Raw genomic sequence first — 26,140 nt, forward strand, 5'->3', positions numbered from 1 at the left:
CAGTTGTTGTCTGATGAAAGCTGTTCCAGTGCCCACCTGTACACAACAGCAGGGATGCGCTTCCAAGACCGAAAGCTTGCCACGCTCTCCAGCTCTTTATCCGTGATCCAGGCAGGAACTATAATTTCCTGGGGGTAGCTACCGCAGAGCCTGTGAGAAAAGCAGCACATAGGGTTGGATGTAAGAAGCACAGAGCAATTACACACTACCTACAAAACATGAACCAAAGAACACGACAAGCAACCTGATATCAGTCCAGCAGTTCTCTTAGACACTGTTTCACTGTACATTAAGGAGCTTCTCCCTAGCGTATTACAAAATTACTGTGAACAGCGAGGTGCAGCTCAGGATTAGAAGATTCCTGTTTGTGCACGCTGATGATTTGAGACTCCATCAGCTGAAATAAACTGGGCACACACAAAAAACCTCTACGTTTTCCCCAAGCTAAAGAATTAAGCACTCACTTACTGGGTCACAAAGCACAGAAGAACCACCTGTGCTGCTCACACACACGCCATCCTAGTTATATTTCTAACAGAACTGAATTCTGACACAATAAAATGCTGTCCATTTTGGATGTTCTTTCATAGAATCACAGAATGGCCTGGGTTGAAAAGGACATCAGTGATCATCCAGTCCCAAGCCCCTGCTGTGTGCAGGTCACCAACCAGCAGCCCAGGCTGCCCAGAGCCACATCCAGCCTGGCCTTGAATGCCTGCAGGGATGGGGCATCCACAGCCTCCTTGGGCAACCTGTTCCACTGCCTCACCACCCTCTGGGGGAAAAACTTCCTCCTCCTTTCTACCTAAAACATAAGTAGAAGAAATCAGCATTGTGTGTTGCTTGTTGTAACTACATTATGGTTCTGGGTAGTCTACCACAATAATTTTTATAACTCAGTTTAAAATATATACACTAGTAGGAGAATATCCTTTAAAAAAATAATCAAGTAAGTTCAATACCTGATATGTTTTACTGAAAATAGAATACACACTCCTACAGTGAAGTTACATGAGGGAACTTAAAAAGAGACACATTCACTGAGCAAGGACAGATTTGAGTGCATTTTATTCAGAAAAATGTATCAATTGTGCTGAAAAAAAATAATCCTATCTCAAGTGCTGGCCACAAGAATGAAGCATTGGTATTATTCTGCTTCCTTATGGCACTGAAGTTCTCTTTTTCTTCAGCATTCTTTACTGTTTTTACTAGGCTAGATTTTTAGACACAACTACTGCAGTAACAGCAGCTTCCAACTGCAAGTCATTATCCTCCATAGACAAGGCAATGAAACATGTTCCATCACCAAGTGTTACTGCTGGCTTTGCACCAAACTGGATGGGGCTCCAGCAGTACACTCCTACTGACCATAAACAGACAAACACCTCTCTCTGACCCAGCAGACAGAAGAGGGGACGTTTATTTATCCATACTCTCAGGAAAAGGCTTTTTCCACTTATTTCGGGGTCTGTGGGTTTGACTCATCCAAACTATATTCTTTCCTGCAAGGCTCTGTCATAAGTTAGAGAATAAAGTATGCTAAAAAAAACTTTTTGTAAGTTCAGTACAGCTCCACTCTCTGCTGACTTCTTAAGGCTTCCCTTCTTGCACTTGAAAGCTTATTCTCTAAGGAGTTCTCCAGCAAGCACATCAAAATCAGATATTTCTAAGCCTGCAAAATTTTAATAGTTAACAAAACACTGCATACTACTTTAAAAGCACATTTATGCTATAAAACAGAAAAAAAAAATCCTAGTTTTAATTGTCCCTTATTAGGAATTGCAGAACTTGGAAAAAGTTCCAGTAACCTGCTATAAAAAAGTGGTGTTTTGAGATGCTGTTTGGCTGCAGATCAGCAGCCCACATAACTTACTTGTACTTTTCATTGATGTTGGAAATTCTCCAGGCATTGTTCATATCAAAACCCATCCTCTCCACTTCATTTTTAAACCTTGAAGTTACATGTTCTCCTGGGTATCAAAGGCAGAGAGAGAAAATAAAGGTGAAATAACAAGATTCCTACCTTCCAAAACAGAAAAAGACACCATGCTCATTAAATACTAAACAGAGGAAAGAACATTTCAGAAGCATTGTCCACCTTCCATAACCCTGTTTGAAAACCTGTACCAAGCACAAGTAACTCAGCCTGTACTGATGGCTCTCCCTGATCAGCTCTCTGGAAATGCCAAAATCCATAGAACAGAATTTTCTCTAAAACAACCTGCCTCTGTAGGCTCACCTAAGAAAAACAGGTAAGCTCTGTACATTAATGTGCATCTCAGGCTTCCATCTCTAACCTGCATAAATCAGAGAGGTGATGAGAATTAAATGTGTGATCGTCAGACACTGACATCAGCCATGAAGTTTAATATATTAAAGGAATGAGCTCCACTTTTTCCTGGACATAATTTTAAAATTATTGAAATGCAGCTGAAAAACATACAAAAAGGAAAAAGTATTTTGATAGAGTCTGGAGAATTGATGGTACTTAAGAGTGTAGAAGAAGATAACTTGCACAAAATGTCGACGTTACAACAGATGCAAATGTTTGAGCAACAGTAGGAAAAAAGGATTCCAAGTCTTTCTATTGCTTGCCTCTTTAAATACTACCACAAAATCCTGAGGCAGCAAGTGAGAGAAAAAAGTACAGGAAAATTAATGCTTTAAGTATTACATCTTTCTTTTACATATTTCAGAAAGCCTTCAGTGTCCTTAAATACACGAGATCTACGTGCAGGCAGACGTGTCCCTGGGGACGTAAAGGTCCATGCCTGAAACATTTCTGTGATATTACCAAGCAATTTGAGATAAATAGAGAGAAAAAGGTAAAGTAAGAATAAAGATAATGGCCCAACCACAAGACTTAATTAACCATGAAAGAAAAGCTACAATGTTATTCATTTTTACAGCTCAGTTCATGTGCTGAAAATGGCACCCTGCAATTCTAGACGAGCTTTCCCACGTGCAAGGTATCTGGTAAGTCTAATGAGATTGTTTTTCTCACGCTGCTTGAAAGTTTAAATGGCAGAATGGCTCTGTGTGCAGAGAACACTCTTCAAGGCTCACTGGTGAAACCAGGGACCTGACTGCCCATTGTCACTTACTCACTTTCCATCATGTCACTGGTAAAATCATTTCCAAAAAGAAAGAAAAAGAAGTTATTCTGCCTCCCAGGCTGTGAATCTTCAAAAAGGCCAATCTCAGTGACATGGAGGCACTGCATTCTGCTTTACTTTCCTACTGTCAGATCGATTGGAGTGGAGCTTGCCAACATTTTCCCACTTCTCACATGAACTCTTATTGCCTGCATGAGCTTGAATTTATTATCTTCTAGCCACCTAGAATAGATCATCCTGAAATGTCCTCTCTGTGAGGACAGGCCTTTGACCCTTTCTCAAGTGCAGAAATGAAACTGGAACTATACATTCTGGCCAGTCCACCACTCCTTGTCCTGCTCTTCCTTATTACTGCCTTTTATTTCTGTCTCTAAATGTTCTGTTGGAAGAGCAGCATGCCCTTGGTGCACTGAGGATGGGATTCACTATCAGCTGCTGTGAGGAATGGCCACTAAACCTCATGTCACGTGCTGAATTAACTGTCTGGGTAGCAAATGAGCATACTAGAGTATCTCCAGTCATCAGTGCCACATACTGCTGATGTGTTTTAGAGAAACACATGAAAATGAAATATTCTGTTCAATTTCTCCCTCTAGTTTATAGCCACTCAGTGCATCAAGAAATCAGATTCTTTTCTCCAAGAAATGAAACCACAGCCTTAGCATTCTGTCTACCACTCCTGAAATGGGGACATTTTGAGAGGCCTTTTGAGCCAAGATGGACAATCCTTAACTTCCTAAGCACAGCCAACCAATTCAAGATTCAAGAGAAAGCAAGCTACAGACACTGTGGATATGTGCTTTATAACTATAAATGTTGATCACACAAGCCACAGTTCAAGTCTCCCACTACAAACATGGACAGTGTTTTAGAATGTATTTTTCCCCAGAATTTGATATTTGGATAAATTTTGAAGCAATTCAGTATTTTTATCCATCTCTATCGAATACTGGGCTGCTTGGATGTAAATAAACAAATGAAAATCCAATGACTTGGATTTGTTTTTTTAACTATATTCCCATTGGTTTATTTTAACTATAGTTTAGTTCTTTATAGGAGGAAAACATCTGCCATCCAATTTCATAGATACATCTCTAAGACAAAAAAGGTTTATCACAAAATGAATGCTGCTCTGCATAACCTACTGTTAGGTTGAAGCCTATCTGAAAAGGATGCAAAGGAGACTTAATAAACCTACATTTCTACTATCTTCCAGCCAATGAATTTACTTAGGAGGGGAAAGATCTGAATTTTAAGATCTGCTCTGATGATTCTTCTACCTTTTTCAATAATCACTAATGAAGCACATAGGGTGCAAGAGGAGAACCAGAACCAAAGAACACCTCCTCCCACCTGGGTGCCACCTACTGGCTGCTCTTCCTCAGCCATCAAGAAAACTGCAGGCATTGCTAAGCCTCACACCAGTGACAGGTGTCACACCACTCCACCATTCCCCTCCATTAACAAAGCTCTGATAATTAAGGTGCTTTTCTAAGGTGTATGAATGTAGAGGGGCTCAGACTGCAGGGTGCCTGGAACACAGACTTCCTCATATTCAAGCAAGTGCTATAACCATCAGGGTAGGAATTTGCAGTTTTTATTTACTTATGGACTTCTCTAACTATCTAGTGCAGGTGGTATTTAACTAAAAATAGGTCGCTACTGCAGCTGTGAAACTCACAGCTCAGATTTCCTTCTTTACCTCCCACTCCTCAACATCCATGCTAAAGGTGACTGTTGTAGGTAATCACTAAAACCATGAGTATAATCATACAGAATGTTTTAGAATGAGTTACTGCCACAGTGAACAAAATGTTATCAGTACTACATGTGACTGCTAAATTAAAAACACCACAGTAACTTCCCCACAACACTGAGGTACAGTTTTGCACAGTTTTTTGGGTTTTTTTTTATCCCAAAGTAGCTATGGTAGGAGCTAATCTCTCATTTGTCCAGTCAGAACAAACTTCACATCATGCAGAAGTCCATACATGCAAGACATTGAAGGTGCTTGCTGCAAGTGAAGATACACTGTGCTGCCACTGAGTGCAAGAGCTGATGTAAAAGAAGTCCATATAGAACCACAGAATGGCCTGGGTTGCAAAGGACCACAACAATCATCCAGTCCCAACCCCCTGCTATGTGCAGGGTCACCAACCACCAGCCCAGGCTGCCCAGAGCCACATCCAGCCTGGCCTCCAGGGATGGGGCATCCACAACCTCCCTGGGCAGCCTGTTCCAGCGATAGAAATTTTTCAGGTATAATTTAAACAGAAAAAAAAGAATATTGATATTGTTTGGTTTTGTGGGTTTTCTGTTTGCTTGATGGTTGGTTGTTCTTTTTCTGTAATGTTCCGGATTTCAGGAGAAACCAGGCAGTCAGTGGTCAAACCATCTGTGATGAACCCCAAAGTGCTCCCACATACCTGGCCGACACAAGTCCCCGTGCTGCTCCTTTTCACTAGCATACACCTCCATACACCAGGCGTGGTAGGCAAATGAGAAAAGGTCTTCTATCTTGGAAGGAGGGCGGATGGCATTGTTCAGACGCTTAAGCCAATCTTGACACTGCTCAAAAGTAGAAAACTGACACCTGTCACAGAAAGAAGCATTTATCTATTAATTCTCAGTAACAGATGCCAGATTACGAGATCTGATAGGCTATGAAAACCTCCGTGAAAGCAAAAAAATGAGAGCAAACACCTTACAGATAATTTAGTTCTGCTTCTAACAGACAGTAAAAATGAAACCTTTGGATATTCATACAGAAATACATTCTTAGGGATTCAAGTTAAGCTCTAAACATGAAAGCAATTTTCTGTGACTGGGAATAAACCAACGGTACACCTTACTCATCATGAATCAGGAATACATTTATGCAGACACCTCGTTTAAAATGGTGGACAGTATCACTGAGTTCAGCATGCAGCCTTCATACAAAAGCAGAATGGTGGTGGCATCTTGCTCTCAGATGGACACTGAGCACAGAACTATTGCATTCATTATTATCTAGTATGTTCCTGCAAGCAAGAATGCATTCTTCATCAGACATAGAAGCAAAATCCATCTGAACAATACGCTTAACAATGTACTACTTATCAATGGGGACAAACTCCAGTATTTGAAATCCTACATTATTTCCCTTACCACATTTGCTAAGATTCTCATTGCTGGCCTTACTAAAGTTGCTGAATCTGAGCTTTGCCAAACCTGGCTGACAACTAGCAGGAACATTCCCTGCACAGGAGAAACTAAACTTCAAAGCAGCATATTAAAATGGCATTGGCTTATTTCAGCGGGGATTTCCGGCTCCTGCAGAATAACGGGGTGGAAATAAGAGCAGTGATACAAAATATTCACCAAATACTTGCACTCAGCTCAGTCTGTGTTCAGCTACATTCATGGTTAATGACAGCATCTGTATTCTCTAAGGGCAGGAATATCATCCCTACCTGTACGTATCTCCGAGTCAGGCAGTGGAAGGAAGAAGACATGTCCAATTTGTGCTGCTTTACAAAACACACACCTGGAATAGCTGTGAGGAAGTGCAGCCTGGCTGTGTTTATTCCTCATCACTGACTATAAAGTGAGCCCAGAATATTAGATTAGGCTGGTTAATTATCTATTAAATCTCTATCTCTATCTCTAGTCAGACAAGATACATCTCACCTAAATATCCCATTTTTCAAATTCTTTTAAAGTTCCTACGTGTCATTTTCAACACTATCTTCATTTGAGCCCTGATGTTCAAAACACCAACTGCTTTGTTGATGAAAACATAACACAAGTTCCAAGTTTGGCTTCTCAACCCCACATCTCATGGTTTTCCAATAGTTAGTGGCATTGAGTACTGGTTCTAGGAGCTGCAATTTTGAGTGAAAATTCATGATGGAGGTCATAAATACAAATAATTTGTATTCACTGTACAATTGAAGAGAATTAAATTAATGTAGAGAGGAAAAGTGTTTTTTTTAAATGTCAAGAGCTACAAGTTAAGAGGAAGTTAAATATTTAATTCAAATTAAACTAAATATTACTTCTGAAGTAAAATCAGACCTCACCAAAATACAGCATTTCAAGAAGCAGCTGGCCTGTTAAACACTCTGAGTGCTCAGATGTGACTAGGGCTCATTTCATTACATAAAAGGTACTGCCAGCAAACATTTAATCAGAAAAAATGTTCCTTTCTTGTTAATTAAAGTTTATAGATCAAAATTAATTTCTCCAGCACAAAAATAGGAAACAGTGAAGTTCAGAGACTCCAGGGGCAGATGCTGAAGATCTGCTGAAGGACAGAAACAAATTAACACTCCCTTCCACAGGATGCTGTTTAACCTGCTGTGAACCAAGGTGGGGTGCAGAGCTGGCTGTACCTTAATTCCAGGCTTTCTTTCCCAACAGGCTACTTTCTAACCTCTGCACTCTGACAGCTATCAAAACACAGGGTGGCTGCTGCCATCCAGCCTGAAGGTTTCATGTAGAGCTGCACAAACCTGTATCTTAAGCCCCCACTCTTCAGTTCCAGATGTTGATTAATACGTTTGTTCTAAGAAGTGTGTGTGTCAGTGGTTTTATCTAGTTTTATGTCTAGTATTACATGCTAACGCAGAGAAAAAGCTGTGAAACTAAAATCCAAATAAAATAAGATAGCTTCTTAAGGGTCTGCTGCAATGTATAGCAGCAAGCAGACATCTTAATCCCATCCCATCATACACAAAAGCAGACAGAAGAAAAACTTTCGGGGAAAGCAAGCGCACAAAATAATTAAAAAATTATAAAAATTTAAAAACTTCCTTAAAACATCACAGCTGTTCACATTACACAGAAGGTACATCAACCCCCATTCGACATCTGTCCTAGTCATACCTTATAACCTTGCAGTCTTTGCAAGTCAAATGAAGTTGAAATATATCACGACACTCAACACTTTCTATAAGCTGCAACGGAACCTGCAATTAAAAAGATGATATGATTTAATTTCAGGTGGCATCAACATTGCAATTTCTTGGTATATTTCACAAGGATTTATTATAGGACTGCGTGGAGACAGAAAAGAGAGCGAAAAAAGCAAAGGAAACTAGGTATAGCCACTTCAACAGCTCTGAATATGGAATCATAGACCAGTGAAGTTCCTAGCTCCATGCTGTCTAGCCAAAGAACCTTAAGGGACACCAGGAAAACAGCTGGAATTATCAGGGACAGGAGTGCAGCACTGTGGAGCACACTGTGCACATATGTGGAGGCAGAAAAAGCAGCAGAAACCCACAAACTCCTCCCTGGTGGAAGCTTCTCTCTTGTAGGTCCAAATTTAGAGATTTATGAATCGTCCTTTTAGCTATTGGTGTTGAAAACAAAATGCCTCTCAGCACACCGCTGCAGTCTACATGCTTCTTACACGGATATATTCTATGCATCTTCTTTAGGGAAAACCTTTGGCACTCGTAAATCAACACCTGTGATCAAAGCAGCTGTATTTAGAGTAAAAAAGCTGAATCATTCATTTTTAAAGGTGCAGCTATATGAACTTGTGATGTTTTAGGGCACATGTAACTTGCAGAAGCACATGCAAATACCTCTAACGATGAGAAGAAACCACACAACGAAAATATTAGTTTTCATTAATAGTTTTGGACTTTTATCCGAGATGTTGTGGTCTTAAATGACAAAAGTTAGTACTCAAGTATCTCATACATAATTGTCTAAATTCCAAACTCAGCTACAGGATTTAAGACCAAGTGTAAAATTGGCTGAAACGCTCATTAGAGATGATATTGAACATTATACAAGGCAGCAAAACCTCTGCCATTGACATTCTTGAATACAAATGCTATCAGAGAAGCATTGAAGTGCTCTTTTCTTCTTTGTCATCAGTGGGGTATGATCCAGCAGTTGAAGTTCTGCCTTGGGGATAACACAATGGCTTCAAACCCTGCTCTGACAGTGCCTGTGTGACTTTGGGCAAACATCCTGGAAGGTCACTCCCAACGGAGGATCCGAGGTGTGGAGCCAAGACTGCTTCTATTCAGGCATCACAAAGCTTAAGTATTCCCTGATTTGAATGGAAGGAGAAAAGGAATCAAAAATAGGAGGCAGAAGAAACATGTCTAAGAAACATGAGCCGCAAGAAACCTGAGCACAAAGATGCCTACACAGGGTGAAGTCTGACTGGACAGCCCAGTAGGCAGGGTATTCAAAGCTGGAACTTGAATTTTAGTCCATGCTTACTGTTTTGGCAATAGTGTAAAGTAAATTACATGACTAGCAATATCAACAGGTGTCCAAACAAGCACCCTCTCAGCCAAGCCTCCTCTTTATTTGCCATCATTAAGACAAAATTGACTGCAGAGCCACCCAGCTCTGCTAGAACAGGTGAGTAGTTAGAACTGGTACGCTGAAGATGCTGATGGGCTTAGATACCAATGTAAAGAACTACTCCAATGCATTACAGACAAGTATATCAGATGTACTTTTGTTACTACAGTCACTGTTCTTATTTTTATCAGCAATTTCTTCAACTTGAGTCTAGTTTGCAAGGCAGATAAAATTGTGATCAATTTGTCTAATAAGGAACTGGACCAGAACCCTCCAAGTCTTCCTTCCTGATCAGACAGTCTCACATATATCAATAAATGATTTAAAACTACCATCAGCTTACATGGCACCAACGCAGAAAGATACCCCTCTCTACTACATGATTCGAGACCTAGAAAGCATCTTTTGTTCCTTTACCTGTTATTATTCTTCTTTTTCAAGTTCTCTTCTATTGCACTCCTTCCAGCACCCATCTTGCTCCCTCTTCCCACCAGCCTTGTTCTAGCTCCTCTTCCTCCTACCTGCACTCTAATGACATACTATTCCTCCACTGCAGCATTATTTCTGATTTCCTCTCTTACAAAGCAGTCTTTGTTCCACTCCTTTTCAATCTGCCCTCTGCTCAACAGCCATTCTTTATTCTCTTTGCATTCTACACATGGCTCCCCATCTATTTCTTTCTTACTTCAGAACTACCTTCATATCAGTCTTTTAAATGTTCTTTTCCAGTCATAAACATCCACACTCTGATCCTCTTCAAACTCCTTCCAATCAATTAAACTCAATACCCAGTAAAAAACTCTAACACCATCCACCTTCACCCTCCCCTCCCTTCTCATGGATACTCTTCCATTTCCACCATTAACACATTTCAGGCTGAGGCACGCAGGCAGGCACCCCGTGCAGTTGGTTTGCTCTTGAAAGAGCCCTCGATTTTATATGCAAGCACTTCACCATATACTAACATCTATCTAAAGAAAGCAGTGAAGCAGTAATTTTCACTTTTATACAAAGAAACATGCACTGTTATCAAAGGCCAGCCACATCACAACAGAGAGCACTACAGCACTATGCTCTTGCAATGTGTTTCTTGACTGTCTCTTCTTGAAAATCAATCCCATTTTAAACAGAAACACCTTACAACTCAACCTTTTTTCTTTTGCAAGTGATCTTTCCTTTAATTTTTATTAAAACTTTATTATTTTATTGTTCTGCTGTCACCTCACAGCAGAACAAAATATATTTAGAGAAATATACCTCCATAGCCAGAAAAAGAAAAGTGATGTTTACGCTGCTGAAACAACCCATCTCCTGGCTCAGCCCTCGCCCACGACGCCAAGTAGTACGTGCTGGACTGTGTCCAGGCTGTTTTAGGACAGATCCTTGAAGACTGAATATGCTGCTCTCTACCCTGCACACCACTTGGCCTTAGACTCTCCTGGATGCCATGTGTAACTCAGGGGCCGTGAGCTGTAATTAGTACTTTCTTATTTTCCTGTTCTGAGCCTGAAGTAATGTTAGGGTTCCGTTACATGCTGGTTACTTTACATAGTATGAGGTCAAAGCTATGTGCTCTACGTCCTGAAATACAGAAGCATACAGCACATGGAGGCACAGATGCTGCAGGATCAGCTCAGAAGGCCTGAGAGGACTCTCATAGGTGGAGGAGTTCAGCTGTAACATTGCTCACAGACCTTGCAAGGTGTACCCAAATCAAATTTTGCTTTTAATTACACCTACATTGCAGCTTAGGCTTGTCTTATAGGAAATCATTCAGCCCCTTTTTTTGCTTTCAGGACCAACACACAATTGGAGGACCTAGGATCGACACGAGGACCAGGCACAGACACAACACAGCTACAATACTCCACTAAAGGCCAAGGGGAAGCTCACACAAAAACTCATTTGATCCCAAGACTGAAAACTTCCATCTTGCTAGTATGACTTTTTTCTTCTCCTGTGTCCAAAATCCGCTATTTGAAAGAGGCTACATTCAAACCCAAGGTTTCATAAACTACACTAATATTTTAATTCTCCCATAAATGCAATGAGCTTACATTGAGAAAAATGATCAGACAAATTCCAGCTGCAAAGTTTGAAATTTTCTTAAGGAAAGCCAATCAGTAGAGATCAGCCTGGGAACCAAACCTCTCATGTGCACTGAGATATCACTGTTGTGTCTGCATTTTCATCCTGTGGATAAATACAAGTCAATGCTTTTTAATGCTGTAATCCCTTCAATTTACGCATGGTCTAAGGGATCTTTTGTTTTTGCATTTAAAACACCACATTCCTATTACTGCTCAGATCTAGGAAATTATCCATGGAAAGGACTTAGGCATACAATTCTTTCCTGCAGTGTTGCAATGTGAGCATTATCAACATCTAAATGTATTTATTTTCAAGCACAGGTGCAGCGAGTGATCTAGCAACACTGTGCTACTTACTGAGGTTTCACAAGCATCGTTTGGACAGCCAGTCTATTGAATTGTAAACAAAAAGAGAACAGTGAGGTACAAAAACAAAGACTGGGAATCCGTTTTTAACTGGATTCCATTTCCTTAAGGTAGTTTTGCGTTCCCTGGAGGATCATTTCTAGAGCTACCATGCAAGAAATTCCATCTACTTCAAGAGGAGATGCCTGTATGGAACAGCTGCACCTTCAGATGCCAGAACTCATTCATTTTAACAGCACCATAATGCAGATACTCACTAAGAATCCTCATTCATACACACAAATGCTTCTCTGCTGAGGTGGGAAGGCTGGCAGTAAGCCTGATCTTGGGATACTGATTCTTATGAAAATCATTGAAAGAAGAAAAAACAATCCCAACGTAAGTAAACTTCCCTTTTTCCTAAAAGGTCTTCTTGTAGAAGTTTTCTGAAGAGCTCGTGATATAAAACCACTACAAAAAGCAAGATGAACACAATCAAAGATTCCTCAGTGAAGAACTCCTTCAGAACATCACCATTTGATCAACAATAACAGAAGTGACTGTTATTATTCCAAACTTCAGCAAGTTAAACATGGTTCCTAATTACTGCAAACACCTTTCATCCTTACAGGTATTCCAAACCCTATCTGCCTTTGGTCCCAGTGCTACAGAATTTACAGTAAGTTATTAGTGATGGCCACATAGAATTAGCAAATAAACTGTATTCTACTCCTCCACCTACAGTATCTAACTGAATCTTTCTGGTTAATGATGACATCCAAAGAAAGACTAACAAACCTTGGAGACATCAAATAGACTAAGAGGACATAACAGTCAGTGAAGCAAAATTAGCATGGTAATATTTATACAGTTTTATGTACTTACTTTCTAACTTCAAATAATACTTTAAGAATTTAAGAATCAATTTTTGTTACTGCTCATAAATATTTAATTGGTTACTCTTCAAAATTAGTTTCCAGTTATCCTAAGGACTGATACATCAGTACATGAATTAATGCCTTCTCTAATAAAGTAACTCAGTCATTTCCTGGCATTCCTAAGGACAAACTCCCAATTGCTAGGGCTACTCTTGTTTCTCAGGTCTCAGCTACCTTCTTTTAAACATTCACTCCTTTCCTCTGCCACAACATTCAGACTCCAAATCAAATAAAAACAAACAAATCTAACACTAAATACTACAGTAATAGAGAAAATACAGCCTTCAAATTCACGTTTCTATCACAAAGAAGAGGACTCCTGCAACACACATTCCTCATGACACATCTTCCTTCTGTTGCCATGGGCACCTAACTGAACCTTGGCTACCATTCCCTTGCACAGATTGAGCCCCACATTGTATTCCTGGACCACAGAATAAGAAATGGAAAGTAAAGTTATTCTGTCTTCATGCATGCATACACAGAAACTATCTTCCTTGTTTGGGCAGCAATGAAAGACAAGAGCCCTTAGATTTCCAGTTTAATTTTTGCCTTCAGAAATGTTCTGCCAGCATTTTGAATAACTGCCATGTTGAGAAATAATATCTTTGTTTGTTGGAATAAAACACCCATCAAGAATTTTAGCACTTGGGTGCTGTATGCAGATGTTCACTAGCCCAGCAGATACGCCTTCCATCCTATGTTGACAGCTCATGAACTAAAAGGGCACTTAATGTGATTAATAACTATGAGAGGCACATATAAGCCTAAAGAACAGAGCCATATGATCAGAGATAATGCAAAACAGTGAAGATTTAAATAATTAGTAAACAATTTTTTTTTTTTACAGAATTAATCATTTGGCTCTGGCACAAAACAATAAAAGAACAATTTAAATTTAAGACTGACATGGCATCAAAAGTGATATCAGTTACATGCACAGGAGGCCTCAGTGATGTTCCACACCACTAGGATGCACGTCTCAGTAAAGTACGTGACAGGCATCTGCCTTCCTTTCTGCTGCCCTTGCTTTTGTCAGCTTTAGGACAACATCCATCAGCTTTGGTGCTCCACACTTAACTCAGCACTTTGTAATTCAATACTGACACCTGGCAATTATTCACCACTAGCCAGAGTCAGGAATGGTCTTCAACTAAAGAGACTGGTGAAAAACCCATCCTGATGGGAGGGGGAAAATATGTCCGGGTCGTTTGAACCTATCTTGCTGGTTTCATCAAATATTTGCAAAAACACTTCTGTGCCACGAATAATGTCCCAGTGAATTCCAATAGTTTACAAATTGTGTTATAACCTGTAAGACAGGAATATGTCAGCATCATACTATGGGACTATGCTCACTGAGTTCATTTTCACATAAAATCTATCTCTATGATCCTTAGTAGCTAGATATGTAACAGCTCTTAAGAATGGATGTACAGAAATGCACGGGAATCTGAAAATAAGGTAAAATTCACAGGTCTGTATATCTGTGATACTATTGACACTATTCAACTTCAAGCATCAAATTTTAGAAGCTACTCCAAGCAAGCTATGAACTTGGCTTAGATTCTGCAAACAGCCCTCTGGAGGACCCTGTGTTTCTCTACCAACTGTATACAGAGCTTAGGCAGCACGTATGGCTGACAGCCACCCATACAGGGAAGAGAAAGCAGATGTGAATTACAAAGCCATGTTTTCAGAGGTGCTGAGCAATCTTTTGAATTCTAAGTGCACCTTTCTGCTGTGTTAAAAACATGATTTGAACACAATAAAGAGATTTTTCATTACCTCAAACGTTAAAAGGGAAGATCACTGTATTTGCATCTACTTCTGTTCTTTGGATTGAGTTCAAAATACCTGCATTACTGTAGTAGCACGAACAATACTTACGTTCACAACAGACTCCTTGAATTTGATGTGAAGTCTGTAATTAGAAAGTGCAATGATGGCATCCTCTGCTCGTCCTACATACTCTGTACTCTCACCATGAAGTTCAATGAATGGGACCTTCAGAACGGCAAGAGAAGTCTTTTAGAAAGCATTTATCAAAGCACATCCCTCCTGTGAGCATCCACTCAAACACACAATAACAACAATGCAAAATGAAACACCTCTGAGAACCCAGTCTAGCTATTATTAAAATAAGGAACTGCAGCCTTTGTTTTAAACAATTCCCCAATTTCTCATAGCCTGCCTGAGTTGTATGCACTCAGTCAGTAAAAAGATTGCACTTTTACAAAAAAATTGGCAAGCAGTCCAACATTGTGATTTATGCTCTTGCTCCTTACTTAATAGAAAGTGACATTTCCATCTTGTTATTAAATTCACCCTAAATTAGGCAAAACATAAATCATGCATAACCTTCTACGCCGCAGTCCCCAGCATTCACAACGCATTTCAGACTGGAAACTTGACTGCTATACAGCGTAAGGCAATCAATCAAATCAGAATTTTGACTCTTATTTTCCACTGCTACTATGAAGCTGCTGCTTTATAAGTTGGAAAGAAACTATACCTGCAACTTTATGTTGCACATAAAAATTGCAATTGTTTAAGTAAAAATAAGATTTAAGCACAGTTTAGCTGAGTTGAGTGAAAGGCGTTAAATGCTCAACTTGAAACTAACCTGGTTTTACAGCAGCTTAAGGCAATAAAAATATTTTCTATTACAATGAAACGCACTAGCTCTTCAGTTACCAGAAGGAAGCCAATATGGTTAAATCATCTGAATTAAATTGATTTCACCTGAAGTTCAGAAAAATCAAAAACCAAACAAAAAATCCACTTTGTGCTACATAAGACTCCTGGCTTCTCTGGAACAGGATGCAATGGTAGAGAACCCAAGCAGCAGCGTGAGGTGCTTTTGCTCTTTGTTTGTTTAGGTTTTGTTTTTGTTGGGGCAGGGCAGAGGTTGGAACATAGCTCTCAAAAAACTTTCCTAACACAGATAAAAAGGGATTATTATTAAATTCTCAGTGCAGGAAAAAGCACTTGAAATTGCAACATGGGTATGTGGCTTATACTTTTCAAGTACTGAGGAAACTTCTGCAATGTAATGCACAAGCTCTCTGTTCTATCCAATACGTGGAGCATTTGCACAGGAAGTGTTTCTCCTATTATTGTGCTGATTCACAGAAGAAAATTCTGCAAATACACGGCTCAACAAGGGCCACTGTGATCTTAACTGGCAAGGAGAAGCACGGCGATTACCTGGAGGTTCTCATCCTCTCGGATCAGCTGCTTCCTGGGAAAAATCTGATTAGCTTGGATGCATTCAAGGCTGTGCTGAGTCTCTTCATCCTGAAAAACAAAGCTTTACAGTTAACCTCAGCACTGTCACTTAATGCCCTCCTCACCACACAGCAAGCTATCAATGACCAATGGAAGCTCAGAGACAACGGATTGTTTAGAGAACACGGATTTCAGTAACTTACTGAAGTTACTACACTTCCAAAGACAAGCAAACAAACAACTAAATATATTAGAAGCAAATTTCCTTCCTGCAGCCCAATTAATAGTCGTGAAAAAGAAAGCCTTATATGACTAATAGGGGGAAAAAAAGCATTAGCTCAGTCTAGTCTAAGAGTACACTTCTGATTCAACAATCCCACATGTAAGTATTAATTTCCTAATGCTTTTTCAGATTGCAGCCTATAGAGGCTCTTGACAGAATAGAACACTTTTGCTTACCATGACAGGCCCTGGATAGGAGGAGGAATCCTCGTCTTTACTCACAATACTTTGAGGCTCGTCTTCACTTATTAAAATCTGAAAAACAAGAGAAGTGTAACAAATTAATTGTGTTTTGGCAAATGAAAACAAACGGATTTGTAAAGCTGAGAATTCAGCTATTAGAAAATCAGAAGCAAGAAGTAATTAGGAAAAGCTGAAATCCATATCAACTGACTCTTCTGAGACACAAAATTGTTTCAAAACTTGTCTGGCTCTTTCCATCCATACTGAAAAAAATCACCTTTGAGTTTGCTGCTGGAAACGTACCAGCCCAACAGCAGTGCTTACAGCACTCTATTTATATCACTGAAATTAAAATGTGTTTCTGTCTAGATCACCCTGAATTTTCTCCCAAGCCACTTGCAGATGGTGATTCATAAATAGGTTTATAAAACACCAGGAATCACTGCAATCGTTTACAGAATTTCATGTGATGTCCAACACAGGTTGTCAGATTCTCCTTAAGCAACTCTGTTTCAATGACGGCATACGAATCACAATTCATATATGGCTTCTTTTATAGATAGAATTCCTCGTTTTCAATAATGCCTTACTTTCTACACTCAAAGATATACCATACCAGACATTTTCTTACACATCCCCTTCCAAGAGCTCCAACTCCCCATGTACTTCTGCCTTGCTCTCCCCACTATCTAACAACCCCCCCCATCTCTTAAAACCTGGAGACTGCCTGAAAACATTGAGGAACAGACAGCCTTGAAGTTAATGCCAGTGACCCTACAAGGAACTTAGTGATTACAGGAATTACTATTTGGATTTTAAGATCTGTTTTAATCTATTAAGCTTTTTAATTCATGCCAGTGTTTTTCTGGTTGGTCTGATTGTTTGTTTGAAGAATTAATACAGGTATTTTAAAGTTTTGGCTGTTTATATTAAATAAAAGATTAAAAAGTTCAATATTTCAGCAAGTTCAGTCTGTTCTCAGTTCATGTCACCCCATTTCTAAATATATTTGAAGCTACCAGTGCAATATTTGACATAAAATCACTTTGCGCCCATGGGCTCACCAACATGACAGCCCTGCAGGAAGTGCTAACTGCACCCTGCACACTGTGCACAACATTTGCAAAGAGAGAAGGAGCAGCAGATACGTACAGCATGAAATTAAAACATCCCACTGCATAAATAAAACATCTCAAATGGATGAAAAACACGTCCCCAAAGCCCTCATGTCCCCAGAGTAGCTAAGAACTAACCTACAGAGGCTCACACACAGGTTCTTAATCCCACACTTTGAATTCCACAGCTTGCAGAAGGTGTTTCTGAGCTGGGAACGGGGCTCTGGCATGGCGTTAAGCTGGGAGTTGTATCTACTCCTTCAGCCGTTATTTCTACTGCAGTAAATCTCTGAACAAAAACTCAAAGCAAACCTGTTGGAGATAGATGGAAAAAACTGGAACTCTCCAGTTTCTCATTCTGAATACTTCCATTAATATTGTGCTGCTCCAGGCTCTAATAAGCAGAACCTGATGGAGTCCCAATGGGAGCCCACTGCATCATACTGGCAGACAGTGAAACTCCCTGGACGTTCTCTGCAGTACAGGGAAATAAAGTAGTGGTATTATGGGAAATTTCAAAAGTGAACATGTTCTAAAACAAGATACATAAGGAGTTTAAATAGTTAGAGATAATACTTAATAAAAAAATATACTGTATACAATACAGTAAATTATTTATTTACTGCACTGCAAAACTATGTTTGTTTTGGATTTAAAATCCCAAACTTTTCACAGCTAATACAGACCACAAAATTCCACCCCCTGTATTCAAAACAAGTGTTTGTGCTCAGCTCCAACATGACGTGGTACTTCACATACGTTATGCTTTGCTGAGCTTATCTCCCAGAAAACATCAACTCGTGACTCAGACACCACGAAAAGAGGGGCTGAGCCACTCCTTCAGCCACATCTGGTTTCACCTCTGAGCCTTTGGTTCTCTCACATTATGTGATGCAGCACTGTCCCTGAGCTCCGAGCTGTCAGAAAGGAGCCTCCTGTTGCATCAGACACAAAATGATGGTGGCTAAGTCACAGGCATAGACTGCAGTAACTTCAGAGGTCATTCTCTCGATGTAATGAAGACTAACGATGTAGAAGATGGGTTTAGAGCTAAGATTTAGACATATCTCCTTCTCATCCTTAAAATAATAAGCTTACACATTCAGCTGCCAGCTCTACAGCCTGATGGAAGAGTAACGAAGATTCCTCCAAACAGCAGCCATTGGTGAAGTCATTAAAAACCAACATTTCCAGATGGATCCATCCACAAAGGAGGCATAACTTCAGGAAAGCTTTGAGCATTATAAATAAAGCCTTCTGATTATAATAAAATAGGAATTCGGGAAATTCCTGCAAGTACAATTAGCAAAGGAATAGGAATCTAATTAAAAAGGTGAACTTGATAACAAATTTAAAGTATGCTGAGTATCACTGATAAAAAGGTTTAGCATACGAGACACCCTGATGTAAACAAAGTTATTCTTTGACACTTTCATTAGATTAGATACAATTATTTTAGAAGTTGACTGTATAACCATGTAGGCGTTCAGGGTGGCTTAGAGAAAGAACTCCTTCATACAGCTGTGACCCTGAGGTCCATCATGAACAGGCAGGGACTATTCAAATTACAACAGAACAAGTTTCTTATTCTAATTACTGCACTCAGCTGCAAAACAGCTTCTATTCATGGTACGGTGGTTCCACATGTATGCAGAATCAGACCTTTTTAGGTGAATTTTGGGAAAGCAGTGCGGAAAAAAATGTTGGTTTCAGCTTTAATCAGGATTATCAGAAATAAACTGTGATGCTGCCAAGATAAATGGTACAAGAACTTATAAAACTGTTTGTAAGATGAACACAGGCTGCACATTCACACTGCTTCGAGGTGTTAGTGCAAAGCTTCAGCAACCAGAGTGCTGTATTTATAAAAACTGCTGACAAAACCAGCAAGAAGTACTGGCTTATTAGAATGGATTTCACTGATTGGATGGAAACTGAATATTCTAAATGAAATAATACCTTTCCCATCATGCCAGCAAGCCAATCCCAGTACTTCCTAATCTCATGATCACGGGACTGAGCAAAAGGGAAAGGAAGACATTCCCAAAAATGAAGTGGAAATGTTCAAATCCATCTTAGCTACTAACTAACCACAAAAACGACTTCACTAAAGGCACCCCTGGATTCAGGCTTCCAATTATATACAGGATCACATACAAATATTAGTTTATAAACAGTGAGTAGTGAGATTTGTTTTTACTGTCAGATACAACAGTTTAAAGATCGCAGCCAAAAAAGTTGATGATGCTGTCAATGTATGTAGTGCAGAACTGGAGTCACATCACAACAAACAGAGTCAACTCTGGTTAATCCTCCAGCCTCGTGTTTCTCCTGAAAGGAGAAATGATTGGTAAAGGGTGCAACCTCTGATTATCCAACCAGAATGGGAACACCTTCATTACCTCTGATTAAGATGTCTAAATTATACACACCATTAGCACTAGCAATAATCATGTGTTTGCCAGCAATTCGAAACAAAAAGATGAAATGAAGAAGGATCATTTACATCAACATGTATTTAAATATAGTTTGAGTAACATATTATAGCAAGGAAAATCAGAAAAAAATTAGTACAAAGCAAGTACCTTTCTTCCCTAGATGTCACCTTCCAGATACTGAATTCCAATTATTTTCCTATAAATGAAATTGAGTTGACCCTCAGTCCCAAACCAGAGCTATTTACTCGCTGCGTCACAGCTGTCCTCCTCAAGTTCCAGACAGAAAATGCAAAGGTTTGACAAAGAAGCATTAGAAAATTGGAGGATGAAATATTCAGGAATGTGACCTGGTTTTGGCAAAAGATGCCTCTGTTTACAAAGTGGAAACACTCCTTCCTTTTCACAGGAGGAGGAAGAAAATTATCTGAGATAAGGGCAAATGCTTGGCTTCCCACATTTCAACCGACAGCAGGACTTCACCTCTTTCTTGGCACTGCACACAGACGTAACTGAGTAGCTCTGTAAAGTATTTACTGGTGCAGTAAGGAATAACGTGGATGTTTACAGGTCACTCAGGAAAGGAGAGGCACACAAAGAATCGTATTTGAAGATATTCAGTAGAACTAGAGGAGTTGTTATTTCTTTTAATTGCACATTGCAAATACCTACTCAGCAAAGTACACATATGCTTATCTAGCATCTTAGAAAATGTTTTTGCTCAGAGAATAATCAGTAACAGCCAACAGGTAGCTTCTCTTACCAAAACAACACCATCAGCTTACCAGAGATAACAAGAGTCCTCTTTGCCCCAGACAGTTTCAGACGTTACTCTTCCAATACTTCACATTGGCAACTGTAAATAAAAAGATGCTACTTTAACACAGAAACCTTCAATTGAAACAGCAAATTAAATTGTCAGCAGCTTATACAAGAAACTTAGCGGCTACACTGGTAGCAAACCACCACCACAAATGAATTACGTGGAAACACGAGTTACTAAGGAGCTCTTTTGTAAGAGATCCAATCGTTTCTGTACAGATTATTAAAAGTGATTTAATTTTACACCAAAGTCAGCGTCCCTTCACCCCAAAGACCCCCATGCTGTGGTTGTGTGGGCAAAGCTACAAAAACACCAAGATGACCAGCAATGCTCGTGGAATAACAGTCATTACAAGAAGTCCCACAATTTATGACATTCCACACTTGCTGTAAGAACAACTACTTAAAAAGAAATAAAATTAATTTAAGCATTAACTGGCAAATATACATTTGCCCAAAAAGCTATTAAATACTGGATGTGCTTCACTCATACACAGTCACTTCAGCAGGATTCAGAGCTCTTCCACCACATCCAAACGACTGTGAGTCACACGGGATGCAGAGCTCTACACGCATTCTGACCCTAAAATCAAAGTTCCAGACGAAGACCAACCAATTCCTAATGCACGTGAGCAACCAAAGCAATGGAAGACCGCTCCCCTGTAACCAGCTGTGAAAAGCTACAGCTCATCAGCAACGATAATTTCATGTGATAATCTCTAAAAGCATTGCTTGGCTGCCTGCAAAGGTGTCAACTCCTGTAGCTCACAACCAGCAACCCAAATTGCAGTTCCAGCAGCTCTGTGGCCTGCTAATTAACCATGGCTCAGGAAGCAATAAAGGATGCTGCCTTACTTTCAGCTATCAGGCTGATCCTACAACAAGCTCAACTCTACAACTGCTTGGCTGTACAAAGTCACCTTTGTTGGGAATACTTAACAAGTTCCTCAAACAAAAAAAGCTATGGAGGCAAACCATGCAACTCATGAATGTCTCTTCAGAGAGACTTTTCTGGCCACGTCCGTGGTTTTAAATAGGCAAGACATTTAGAGCAGCAGGATGTGGATGTATTTTGTATGCTTTAGGTCCAAGAAAAAAATGCACAAAATCTGCAACACACTTTTTATTGAATTTAATGAGGCTTGCAAGAAACCACTTGGTCTCAAGAGTTTTGTAGAGAAGTTTAGAAACGGGAGAAACTGTTCCAATGTAAGTGTTAATAATTCCACCTCATTTGTGCCAGCATTCAGAAGGCAGTGACATGCTCATTAGCATTCCTTCTGCAAGGCTGCGAGGCACAGATAAGGACCTCAAATGTTATCGCTTCCTAAGTCAACTGCTGCCAAAATGGAAAGGGAAAAAAAGGGGAAAAAAAGTAAGCAGAAACATTACTATGAGGTTACCACCACCTCAAAAACACTGCAGGGAGGAACAACCCCAGGCACTGGGGTGTACCTGCTTAATTAACACAAAGCAAATCTAAGTTTGCTCCCCCACATAAAGGGCGATCCGATCCCACAGCCGTGTGTCCTCACCCCTTCTCTGCATGGCCGATCCACAACAGAAAGCAAAGTCTCCAAGATGGAAAAGGGAGCACAGCTACTTCCTTCAGTAAGTCCTACAAAGCCTGATGTGTCTAGCAAGGGAGAGGTGTCACGTCATCTTTCTTCTTAGACTGCCACACGCGCTCACAGCTGGCCCGTCTGTTTGGGGTTTGTTAAACACAGATGGGGTACGTAAGGATAAGCACACTGAAAATTAGTTAGTGAAGTTAGAAAGAAGCAGTTCTGCTATCTGGCTCTGGTGCTTAAGGTGACCTGAACTGCAACACCTGGGCTTTTACTGTAAACCATCCTCCCAGGATCCTGCTCTGTTGGCTGTTTCAGGATCTTGGCCATTATGTAAACAAAACAGGTGATGTGTACATTCACACAGCTCTTTCTTCTTTTCCTCTTGGGTGGTTCTACACAGAAGCAGAGGAGAGGTGGATGAAACAGCAATCACACAATAACAGTGAGAAACAAGTGACATAATAAAAGGTAAAACATTCTGAACAGTGCAACAAAACTCTCAAACTCCCACCCCTGGAGATATTCCCAGCTGACTGACCCTTGGGCAACCTGACTCAGCTGCACAGCTGGCTCTGCTCTGAGCTGGGTGTAGGACTACATGACCTCCAATGGAAATAATACCACAAGTCCATGATAGGGTGGTTTTTACATTTATTTAAACAAAATAATGACAAATAGTTGTGAAAAAAACTTAACTTTCAATCAACGTTTATTAAGATGGGACAGCTGTCACTTTGGTTTTTTCACTGAAAGGATGCATCCAGCAGGAACAAACAAGGTATGATGGCTCAGGCATCCAGTGAAACGACAATTCTGCAGGTTCCCCCACCTCCCACCCCTCTGCTGAAATACTGCAGTTCTGCTTTGGCTGTGCAATGTCACAACCATAATATTATGCAAGCGTGGCTTCTGGTAGAAGTTCTCCTTTCTGTTTAACGTTCTGCACTCTGCTCCCACCAAACCTAGCTCCCCAGTGCCCCCATTTCCTCTTGCACCACACCACACACCCACCACGTTGTTGCTTTTGTTCATTTTCTGCTTAGCTTTAGCATGCATTTCATCTATAAGCTGTTCTTATTCTCTTCCCTTATATATGCCTCCCAGTACAAATTAGCTTCCCCCCTTATTTAACCCTGTTCTTACACTAACACTTTGCTCCTGTTCCTCAGCACGTTCTCAGCCACCTGCCTCTGGGGTGATGTAGTCATATTGAGGCCAAGAGACCCCAGAGGAGCTGAGAGCATCAGGACTGTAACCCTGAGCACAGCTGCTCCTGAGGCCAGGGAGCACAGGGCTCCTGCCTTCCTTACAGAACACCTTAAAACACACAGATAGAGGAACACCGAACTTCCAGGCCACGCGTCTTCCCTAACTTCTCCAGCTAAAATAACAATTTCCAGCTTGAAAAGCATTTAAATATGATGAAAGATGGAAGGTTACCTAGAATGAACACAGTATAGGAACTGCAGAGTCTGGCCACTTAATCACTAGCGCTAATAAAGGAAAAATTGACCCGACTTTAAAAGTCAATTTCTCCATGATTGATGTAGAAATTCCACCGCTGTTTATTCTTAGATGGGGCTACAGTATATTCTAATTAGGAGACTATTAGGAAAAAGTGTTTGTGAATAGCAAGTTGTGTCATCATTCTTCATGGATCTCAAAGCAATGCAGTAGGCTAAAACACTGCAGCATGCCTGAAACCAAGACTCGTGGCTCTGTATTCCTTAGTTCTGCTGGCACAGCACACAGCACACACCGACCAGAAGGATGGAACAGCTGCACAGACCAGTCTGAACAGTGGAGAGATCCATGAGGATGGATCTGAATCTGGAGATCACACAGACAGAAGCTCACAAGACACACAATCCTGACCCAGGGCCTGAACTGGTGGAAACTGGGCTAGATTTGTGGAAATACTAAGCTACAAGAACACCATCTATGCTGGGAGGAAATAAGTGAAAAAGATTACTATAACTACTATAACTTCTTGGTTATTACATGAATAGTAGCCACACTGCAAGTGATGGAACTGAGAACAGCAAGTGAGCAAGACTGAGACCAGCCAGCAGGAGTTTTCACTGGCAATGGCAGAACAGCAGAAGGGAAATAGTTTGTTCCTCACACTCCCTCATTTTACCACTAACATCCTCCATGTCCTTTTGACATGAGTCAATTCTCTCTCTCTTTTTAATTCCTTTCTAAAACAACAGTAGCAAACAAGTAGAACAGGGAGGTTGTTATTCAAAGCCCCAAAGGTTCTACTCACCCGTTCATCTTTCTTTCCCCCTCATCTCACAGTGTTTTTCTTTCATTTAGCCCTTTCTGTCACCCCAGTGATGACAGAGGAAGCTACAGCTCTAGGAGCAGCATTACACAACTCCTCCCAGGGCATCCTCACACACTGCACTTCCCTGAGTCAATGCAACACCAGAGATTGAGAAAGAAGGCAAAAAGAAAATTGTGGAAGCCAGATGAATTAAGCCAATTTGGTCTGAAGACTCCTTTGGAGTTTCGTGGCACTCATTAGATCTCGTCCCACTGAGCTCCTTTCAGGACATTCTGCACGGAATTACAGCTATCAGTTTGTATGTACACACACTAACCTCGCCCTCACCACACTTCCTCTGCCACACAGCTTTTAGAACCTCTTTAACAAAAGACCACTCGGAGCTTTTGTCATAAGACAACTTTATTTAAACACCAAACACCAGCAATGAATAAACATTTATTCCTAAAAGCATTAAGTAGGTTAAGTTATTACAAGGTGTCTGTAACAGGAAGCTCAGTTCCCAGGGATGCAGATGCAGCCAGGAGCTGGCAGGCCACCAGGAGGCTCCTCTGCCATCAGCACCTACAGCCACAAGTCTGTTTTACTGCACCCCGAGCATTTCAGTGACTGATTGAGTCTTAATCCACTAATTCCTAAGTTGCCCAGATAGCCTGCTCTGTCTGGAAGAGCATCTGGGTAAGATACATACACACCTTTGCTACCAGGGAGGAAGAAAAGGCCATGTGAGAGGTGCAGTGTTTGCTGACTTTCACAGGACTACTTCACACAAGTGTGGAAGTCGATAATTTCAAGTGGCCTAAACATTAACTCTTTGGAAAATAATGATTTTTTTTTTTTTCCCCAATGTGATAAGATTTTCTTTTTAAAGAAAAAACTAAGTCAAGTTCCCTGAAACATGTTTGGGTACTGCAGAAAGGGTACTGCTCCCACAGCCTCCCCAAAGTGTTCCCTTCCTTACCTTGACAGAAGGACATTTCATATTCCTTGTGACTTGCTCCAAAACCAGTCCAGGAGTCCATAAGACACAAAGATGTGGTCCAAAGAACCACCAGCTGGTTCTCTGCACCACATGCAGAGGCATCACTGCTCAACATTGGTTTGAGGCCAGACCAGAGGCTGGCCCACTCTAACTACGTGACATTAACTACTTGTAGGCTCCGAGGCAGCTGAAGAATCACCTCAATTCCTGCAGAAGTCACATTTCCTTCATAGAACAAGTCCTTTAACTCATCTCTTAAGCTGCTACTTACATATTGCTCTAAGCATTAAGTACATTCTTAAATGGTGGAGTTTACAGTCCCAGCGCAGTCGGAAGACTCCACGTCCATCAGAGCTCTAAAGCCCACAGCCTGCCTGGCCCAGCAGGAGCTGGAGCTGCCTTTGGGTGTCACACACCTCGGTGACATC

At 40.5% G+C, this 26,140-nt stretch overlaps 1 protein-coding gene across 5 annotated transcripts in view; it reads right to left on the reverse strand.

The window, feature by feature from the left end:
- MTMR3 (myotubularin related protein 3) overlaps nucleotides 1–26,140 on the reverse strand; it is a 73,483-nt gene that overhangs the window by 25,144 nt on the left and 22,199 nt on the right. For 4 of the 5 annotated variants that reach the window (XM_010720417.4, XM_010720416.4, XM_010720415.4 and 1 more), the window contains exons 1-8: nucleotides 18,711–18,815; nucleotides 16,492–16,569; nucleotides 16,012–16,101; nucleotides 14,692–14,808; nucleotides 7,983–8,065; nucleotides 5,543–5,709; nucleotides 1,874–1,970; nucleotides 37–150 (exon numbers count right to left, since the gene is read on the reverse strand). In XM_010720417.4, coding sequence (XP_010718719.3) covers nucleotides 37–150; nucleotides 1,874–1,970; nucleotides 5,543–5,709; nucleotides 7,983–8,065; nucleotides 14,692–14,808; nucleotides 16,012–16,101; nucleotides 16,492–16,569; nucleotides 18,711–18,800 — 836 coding nt within the window. In that variant the 5' untranslated portion in view covers nucleotides 18,801–18,815. Of the gene's footprint in view, nucleotides 1–36; nucleotides 151–1,873; nucleotides 1,971–5,542; nucleotides 5,710–7,982; nucleotides 8,066–14,691; nucleotides 14,809–16,011; nucleotides 16,102–16,491; nucleotides 16,570–18,710; nucleotides 18,816–20,832; nucleotides 20,904–26,140 lie in introns of those variants that run through there. The other variant, XM_085238829.1, reaches the window with a different exon arrangement.

The sequence above is a fragment of the Meleagris gallopavo genome, chromosome 17, assembly GCF_905368555.1.
Source record: "Meleagris gallopavo chromosome 17, MGAL_WU_HG_1.1, whole genome shotgun sequence".
In the NCBI taxonomy this organism is placed as follows: Eukaryota; Metazoa; Chordata; class Aves; order Galliformes; family Phasianidae; genus Meleagris; species Meleagris gallopavo.